General features: G+C 42.0%; 1 protein-coding gene across 1 annotated transcript in view; it reads right to left on the bottom strand.

The window, feature by feature from the left end:
- Positions 1 to 6,346: 6,346 nt before the first annotated feature.
- The window catches only part of gabra6b (gamma-aminobutyric acid type A receptor subunit alpha6b), a 52,006-nt gene continuing 49,050 nt past the window's right edge, over positions 6,347 to 9,302 (bottom strand). Inside the window, exon 10 of the mRNA XM_046040703.1 lies at positions 6,347 to 7,831. Coding sequence (XP_045896659.1) covers positions 7,756 to 7,831 — 76 coding nt within the window. The 3' untranslated portion in view covers positions 6,347 to 7,755. The remainder of the gene's footprint in view (positions 7,832 to 9,302) is intronic.

Here is a 9,302-nt window from a genome sequence, read left to right as displayed (position 1 = left end):
ACAACATGAATACAAACGCCACAACACGAACACAAAAGCCACAACACGATTACAAAAGCCACAACACAAATACAAACGCCACAACACAATTACAAAAGCCACAACACGAACACAAAAGCCACAAAAGAAATTCAAAAACCACAACGGAAATACAAACGCCACAACACGATTAGAAAAGCCACAACACGAATACAAAAACCACAACGGAAATACAAACGCCACAACACGATTAGAAAAGCCACAACACGAATACAAAAACCACAACGGAAATACAAAAGGCCACAACGGAAGTGAACCACAACGGAAGTTGACAACGAAAGAGACGCGTAGTAACAGTGGATTACTCTTCACAGAACACAGCTACACAGTAGTACAGCGGTAGTGTAGCCGTCCCACATTCAGGAAGTCCAGGTTTGAATTGTAGAAAGAACGTTCTTTTTCAGGTGACTTTTTCCGCATAATAGTGTCTGCCAAATTAGTAAATGTAGGCCTACATGGAAGAAGAACTTCTTACCCGTTTGATAAATAAGTAATACTTTGTTCTGGTCAAATAATATACAGCGGGATATTGGCGTTTGTATTTCTGTTGTGGTTTTTGAATTTGTTTTGTGGCTTTTGTGTTCGTGTTGTGGCTTTTGTAATTGTGTTGTGGCGTTTGTATTTGTGTTGTGGCTTTTTTGTTCGTGTTGTGGCGTTTGTATTTGTGTTGTGGCTTTTTTGTTCGTGTTGTGGCTTTTGTATTTGTGTTGTGGCTTTTGTAATCGTGTTGTGGCTTTTGTGTTCGTGTTGTGGCGTTTGTATTCATGTTGTGGGATTTGTGTTCATGTTGTGGCTTTTGTATTAGGCCTAAAACCTACGGGCCACCGTAAGAACCACCCACTAGTGGGAAACTCACAGCTTTTACATAAGATTGACTGCATAGCCTGCAGCAAATAGTCAGGAATATGCGATGTTATTTGATTGAGCTTATCTCGTTGACTTACACTACAGTAAAACTATTTATGCATAAACTTTAATCTTATGAAACTACAAAGTCCTTAGATACATTTCTAGTTAGAAGCACACTGTCATTTTGTTTCCATAGGTACTTTTTCTAAGTCATCATGGGTGGTGCAAGAAACCATAACAAGCAATACATTTGTGTATTTCAAATGTAGTTTGTAAAAACATAAACTACAATTATATCATTAGTCAATTGACATAATATAAATCAACAACTATTTTGATAATAGGACATGACAGTCATTTGAGTAATATGTAAGCAAAAAAAGTCAAATGCAAGAATTTGCTGAATTTAATTATCATGGCCTACATTTATTAATTTTTCTTTTGGACTGTTGGACAGACAGAACAACGTGTTTCCAGATGTCAAATTGGGATTGGGGAAATTGTGATGGGCTCTTCTCAGTGTTTTGTGAAGTTTTAAAGACCAAATGATTAATTGAGAAAATAATTAGCAGATTAATCAATAATGAATGTAATGATTAGTTGCCCCACAACCTGGCCCCGGATAAGCGGTTGAAGATGGATGGATGAATGGATAGATGGATTAGTTGCAGCCCAGATTTCATTCTATTAGGCTATCTGCCACCAAATAACGTCTCGGGTTATGTATGTAACCCTTGTTCCCCGAGAAGGGGAACGAGACACTGTGTCGGTGACGACACTATGGGAACGCCTCCGCAGGCGACAGGTGGGCCCGCATCGTCGTTGAGTCCCACACCACCCCTAGGAACGTAGTCCGTTGGGCGGGCTTCTTCGTGTTGAGCCACATCCCCAAACGCTGAAGGTGGGCGAGGACGACATCTCAATGCCAAACTGCTAACTCCCAAGACTGAGCCAAAATGAGCCAGCCGTCGATGTAGTTCAGTATGCGGACGCCTTGGAGCCTCATCGGCGCCAGAGCTGCATCCATGCATTTGGTGAACGTGCGAGGATAGAGTGCCCCGAAGGCGAACCTCAGGAACTTCCTCTGAGAGGGACGGATGGAGATGTGGAAATATGCGTCTCGCAGATCTATCGTGACAAACTAATCCTCGGATTGGATGTGACTGACGATGGCGGGGATGGTGAGCATCCTGAACCTGAATCTCTTCAGAGTCCGGGACTGCAGATCTAAAATCGGATGCAATCCTCCGTCCTTTTTGGGAACTATGAAGTACCGGCTGTAGAACCCGGACTCCCTGACTGGCGGGGAAATGAGATCTATGGCCTCTTTCTCCAGCAGAGTGCGAACTTCTTGTCCCAACACCTGGCTCTGCTCCAAGTGCACCGCAGTCCAGACCACCCCGTTGAATCTGGGGGGGCGGACCTGGAACTGCAGCCTGTAGCCCTCCATGGCCGGTGTCATGTGTAGGTCCCCAGCGGCACCCTGAAGCGGAGGTCCACCAGGGAAAACCTGCCGATAACCCGCGGTGTGAGCCAGAGCGCCTCTTCCCCTGACCCCGGCGAGACTGAAGAACGGTCCTCAGATCCGTTGTCTCGGGGGGCTGTGGGCGAGAGCGCCGCCTTGAGTCCCGGGTGCGTTGAGGGGGACCCCGAGAACCGACACTCTGCCTCTGGCTCTGGTGGTAGGAGATGGACGACGGCTGGGACCGTCTCTCTGCAGCCGTCGTCATCCTGGACCCAGACTGGCGCGGGAGGTACTGCTGGAACGCCTCCCCTTGCGTCCTGGCATGCTGAAACCTGGTGACGACGGCGTCCACCGCCTCGCCAAACAGGCCAGACGCAACCGGTGCGTCGAGCAGGAAGGTCTTCTCCCTCTCCTGGATGCCTGATAGGTTGAGCCACAGGTGCCGCTCTGTGGCCACCAGCGCCGACATGGAGCGGCGAATGGCGCGGGCCATCTCTTACGTAGCTCTGCGGAGCTCAGCGATGTCCTCCTCAGAGGGGCCCCCTCCCGAGTCCATGTCCTTCAGCAGGTCGGCCTGGTATGCCTGCAAAACCACCATCATTTGCAGGCTCGCACCAGCCCGACCCGCCGCCATGTACGCCTTGCCCACCAGAGCAGATGTCACACGACATGGCTTGGTAGGCAGCGCTGGCTTTTTAAGGGAAGACCGGGTGAGAGATAGCTGGCCAAAGCATCCTCAACCCGGTGCATCGTCCCATAACCAAAACCCTTAACCCCCGCGTAAACCCCTCACTGTAAACCCGGAGTGGGGGAGTAGTCAGACGTGCTGAGAAGGGCTTGCCCCAGGATTTGCACAACTCGTCATGCAAATCCGGGAAAAAGGGCAGAGACCGGCGTGGAGGCGGCGCGCGGCGCCGCAGGAAGCGCTCAGGTGGCCGCACGGGACCTCAGCACCCTCAGGGGCAGGGCCTCGCAATGGCCGCAAGCAGCCCCCTCGAGAGCTGCCTGGGCATGCGGCATCCCCAGACAGGAAACACACAGGGCATGAGTGTCCCCAGCCGTGATGTAGCGCGGGCATGGAAAGACACACTGCCTGAACTGCTCACCAGCCATCTCCTCTGCTTCTCCTTCCAGGTAACTAGATCTTCTTGTGGTTGCTTTCTTCTGAGTAGTCTCAAACATGCCGTGGTGCCTGCTGAATAGAAAAAAGCTAATGTGTCCAGTGTGCCGGCGTGCTTATATACGCCTCGAGTTACACCTTCACACGCTACCGTTCTAGCAATGCCAATAGGATTGCAGTAGTTTCATTCATGATTTCAGCCCTGCCACGCCGAGAGGCGTTCCCATAGTGTCGTCACCGACGCACTCCAGTGGCAAGGAAAAACCTTTATTACTTTTAAGAACCACATAAAGTACACAAAGAACCATACCCGACAAAAAAAGGTTCTTCAGTTGGTGGTGGTTCTTTGTAGAACCAGGCAGTCATTTGAAGAACCAGTTAAGAACCATTATTTTTGTGGAGTGTGGACAGGTCGCCAGTCCATTGCAGGGCTTGTATATATATCTCACTATTCAAAATGATGACTGCAACCATTTTGCATGTGTCATAAACTTGCTGAAATTTGGCTTACATGGCTGATGACTATGGTTCATGTTCTGTTTTTCAGTAAACAAACTTTTTCTCAGTCTAAAAATTGACATATCGTTTTATCAGACCTTTCCTATCACCAAAACGGAATTATTTGTCTGTTGTACAGTCAAATGAAAATATCAACTCTAATATGAAGTTAAAGTATAAATTTGAATTAAATAAAAACAATGTGATATAACATTAAAAATTAGTGAAAAAGAGTCTGTGGGGACTTGAGAAGGATATGGATTGAATCTCTGCAGCCAAAATGTTACTAATACTTTGTTTGCTCAGTCTTTTTCTCAGAATGCCAGAGAAAGCAATGGAGTCAAGTTTTCTACTGCTTTATCTTGATTTATTGTGAATAGGCTGATGTGAGTCTAGAAAATTATATAAAATGTAATGTAATGTATTTATATGTAGGAAACCATTAAACTAACTGACTGAATTGCATATCACACATGTCAAGATACCATGATCTTTACAACTACATGATATAAATCTTTAATGATTCACAATCATGTAAATATCGTTCCATTTTAAAAAAAAAGGCACAGTATCTTCCTAAAACAGGTGGTCACTGCACTGAAACAGGGGTAAATAGTGCATTTTGTTGTGATTATTTTCAGGTCCAAATTAATGGATCACCAGACTAATCCTTTAATGGCTATACTACTTTTGTAAACAAATACATGGCATGGCGCAGCAGCATATGAGATGTTTAAATCTTTGTGATTTAAATATCATAACAGTGGTAAGTCATTGTTTTGTGTCTCTTCTATACCTGATCTGCAGTAACCTTAATAGTGAAACACAGTCATACACAAATATGATAATCTTAGGAAAAGAGGAAAAGACTGCATGTTCAGTAATTACTTAATTACATGAATCAGTGGGATACTGTCTTTTATATTCCGGACACACTGGAAATTATTCTTTCTCTTGAGATTTTTGTTCTTGAGTTGATTTTTTCCCATTTCATCAGGGTTAGGCAATCAAGATCAGCTGAAAGTGTCCAGGCATGCAAGGGAACCATTCAACCATAACAGCCATGCCTTGACCCATGTGACACCACTGTCTGGTCAGGGCCCATCCAATCATAAGATTTGCACTTATATATTTGTACATTTCAGATTGATTATTATCTTGATCACATTCTCTCTTTGTTCTCTCTTTATTTTTATGTGTAGGAAACAATAATATAATTGTTGCGACAAAAAAAAAGAAAAGAAAAAAAGAAAGAAAATTCCCCCAAACTGTTGATGTCATTTTGGTTCTCACACTTCCTAGATCTCTGAGCTAAAATCATCCAACCATACATCCAAGAATGTATAAATCCATCCATCCATCCTCCATCCATCCATCCATCTATCCCCCTTTCATTCCTTCATCCATCCACCCACCCAGCTAGCCAGCCAGCCAGCTATAGCTAGCCATCTGTCATTTTCTCAAGTTTTTCCCTTGCTCCTTACCTCTCTCATCTATTCTCTCTCTCTCTTGCTCGCTTTCTCATGCTCCCAAAGCCTTTCCACGATATGAACGCCTTGCTCTAGTGAGCAGTGAGCTTTTTCCCCAGACATCCCTGACGGAGAGAGACAACCTTGGCAGAAGACTTTATGTAAGTAGTTGATTAGCTTCTCCGCTCTGGACCCCCCACACTCACATGATAATCACAGTGGCTGCCATGGTGAGAAATTACCCAGAAAAATATCCATTTGACACACAGACTGAAAACACTCCAGCCGGACATGTTATGCAACAGTGACCCCGCAGTCTCTTTGCACTGTAGGAGTGAAGACGTTGTGGGGCAGAAAAGACCAGCCCCGTTGATTAAAAGGACACATTAAAATGGCTTTATTTCAATACCCTTTTAAACTGGCACTTTTTTCACAGGAGACACTTCATAAACTCAGTTTTGGGAAACCAGTGATGCGTTATGATTCTATTTAATTCCACAACAGAGGGTTGTTACTGTACCTTATCTGCCTCTTACAATGGAAAGCAATGTAGCAGTTGTGGTTGAATAGAGTGTATGTTGCTGAAATAGCGTTATGGGAAAGGTTATTGTGTCTGGGTGCACTTACTGTGGCTTTGGAGGAAGATGCTTCATATAAAAGCATCTGCTACTTTTTAGATTTATAAGTATGGAAATTACCAAGTATAATTACTACCGTACTTAACTTACTCCACTTCTACACTACTATGATTTACATTACTACACCATTGCAGATTAGGAATTTACATACATTACATATGGGTTTAGAAAAGTTGCTACACTGTTATAGGTTGTATGACCCAACACTATATAAAGTAGTCAACATAAACTTCAAATTTAATATATAATAGTATTACAATTTTTCTACTTTTTTCAATGCAGGAATTTTATTTATAATGCATTTTCACAGTATTGACTTGCTACTGTTACCTATACGATCTGAAAAATTCTTCCACCACTGCGTTTCAATGTGAGGTATTTATTCAGACTCTGTTTAGAGAAAATACTAACAGACTGTATGAAAATGGTTGGGGTTTGGGAGGGGAAACTTATGTTTCACTTCAAAAAAAAACCCAAGGCCCTCACCAGCAACAATCTCCCCCAAATATTTCAAAATCATACCACAGTAGTGAGTTGGACAACTTTTTTAACCATTACTAACTAAAAGAGGGGAAAGCATACATTATTACAGCTGGTACAATTTATAAAAAAATTAAATAATAATATACCAATAAAAATTAAAAGTGAACTTGGCAATTGCCCAATCTATGATAAACAAATGATTCATCATGTTTACCAGCCACTGTTTATCTAGAGCTACTGCATCTGCACAATGTCACTGCCGCTGAATATGTGAACTGGACAATAAGGCCTTGAGCTCTGTAAAATATTTACCTCGCACATGGATTCCAAATAATAAAACTAAATTGTAATAATATTTATGTGTTACCTAATATGAGATTAGTTGCATTACTCTTTGTCCCTTTCTTACTCTCATAATTAAACCATGATGATTTTGACCTAAACCAAACATGATTCTCAGTTGCATAACCACACATCTTACTAACCTCTAGTAAATGGTTAAACTGACATGCAGCATGGTCCCGCTGATATGCACAACTGATTTGGATTTTTGCGCAAATGGTTGACTTGTCTTGATTACAGTTTGTCTAACTGTTAAAATTCTAAAAATGACATATCGTTTTATCAGACCTTTCCTATCACCAAAACGGAATTATTTGTCTGTTGTACATAATAATACTCAATGCAATGGATACATATTATTTAGCTTTGGAACATATTATTTAGCTGTTTTTATTAATTTTGTGAATAAATTCTTCAGAATTGAAACTGCATAGCACAGTATGTTGCTGCTTGAATGAGCATGCAGATCCTGTATGACTATAACAACAGCAGCTGGTATGAGGTGCGGGAGAACCGACTCAAAGTTAGCTGAGGAACAGATGGACCAGCTGGTCGCTTCTGGTGGGTTACCATGGTAATGTGGATTTGACCTTATTTGTGTCTAATATTTCTACCACACACCAATTCCTTTCTTTAATGAGCTATGCATATATGTCCATATTCATATCCACTTAAGTGTACCCACAACATGGTTATCCACTTCAAACACATTACTCAGTCATCAACAAAAAATACATGTTTTTACTCGTTTGCCCACACACATATTTCCAGCAGAATCCGGCAGCGCCTGCTGTGCTCGGAGTCACTGATGCATCTTCTCATTCAACTTGCTTTCTAAACCTAGGGGAGGGCTCATGTGTTCCTCATTAGCATAGGTTCTGTCCACAGCATGCAGCTTGTCATCAATCTTCCACTTAAGATATGCAAACTTGGAGGGAAAAAAAGAGAAGAAAATCAGACGACAGAGAAGCATAGATCAATTTTACAGTAGTTCCTAATGCTGGTTGGAAGAATAGATCTGTGAACTTTGTGAATAAAAGAATGAATATAAAATTTGTTACAGTGGCACGTCTGTTCAGGGAGTCACCATATCTATGGCTAAAATGCATGCTAATGCTTCATTAATTCAGTCATTAAGTACTATTCTTAAATTGCGTGAAGGATGTCTCTGTCCACTACAGCTTGTGATTTAAATCGATAAAAGTGTATTTAAAAGGTATGTATATATAACAAACCTTCAGCCACCTTAAATCTGAGCTTTTTTACTTTGTCAAATTCCTCTTTTACTTGCTACTGAACTATCAGTCTGGTCCTTGAAACTCCCACTGTCAACCTGCTTTCTTTATAGCCTACCAAAATGCCAAAACAAAAAGAAGCTAAATGCATTGATTGATTGATTTTTTTCTTCTTGAGTGCATGGAGCCAGGAAGCTCACTTGATGTATAGAGATGCTTTAATAAGCTCAAGCTTTAAGATCACGGTGCCTTATATACTGCTGGATGCTATAAATTTCTTATATTGTATACTATACTGTAAGTGCTAGCCAGGTTAGGGTGTGTGTCAACATTTTCTTTTTTAGTGAATGATATTATACTTGGACCAATGTAAAAAACAAATATAAAAATGTATGCACACCATGGTAATAGTTTACATTCTGATATATTTCACACGGTACATCAGCTTTTTTCTTATTTCATGTTATGTGGATTAATGGCTGAGTGCCTCCACATTACTGTACTTTATAATTTAGATGTTGAGATCACACCAAGGTGCTTAATAGCACTGGTTCCCTGTATGTTCTCCTCTCTCTCTCTCCCTCTCCCTCTTCTGTAGTATTCCTCACAATGAATGTCTTTAGCCTAAATTGCAGGACACACTCGGAATTAATGAATGGATTCATGTGGACAGGAGCAGAGTTTTAAACATACATCACCGGACAGCTGAACAACCAGCAGAAGTGTTTTGTTGTGGGGGACGGGGTGACAAATTAACAAGGGCACACTAATGTAATCAGTACAAACAGTTGGAAGGTACTATTGCTATTAAAGTTAAAATGACAAGAACTATGTTTAATATGTGACACCAACAGTTCCTGGTTAAAACATTAAAATAACACTTGAGTAAACATAGTAAATAAAATAAAAAATGGATGAAAACAAACATTTAACACTAATAGGCCTTCTACAAATACTAGTACTAGTGCTAGAATCCTTGAGGATCAATAAGTAATCATGGTTAAATGGTCCTATCCTCAGTACCACTGTGGTTTTCCCCATTAACTAAAAGACCAACAAGGGAGTCAGCATCAGTGCTGTTTTGGGTGGCATTAGACACATCATCGATATGACCCATCAAGCCCCTAAACCCCCCCCCCCCCCCCCCCCCCCCCCCCCCCCCCC

Source organism: Micropterus dolomieu, linkage group LG23 (assembly GCF_021292245.1).
Source record: "Micropterus dolomieu isolate WLL.071019.BEF.003 ecotype Adirondacks linkage group LG23, ASM2129224v1, whole genome shotgun sequence".
Lineage (NCBI taxonomy): Eukaryota > Metazoa > Chordata > Actinopteri > Centrarchiformes > Centrarchidae > Micropterus > Micropterus dolomieu.
This window is presented reverse-complemented; position numbering and strand designations above follow the sequence as displayed.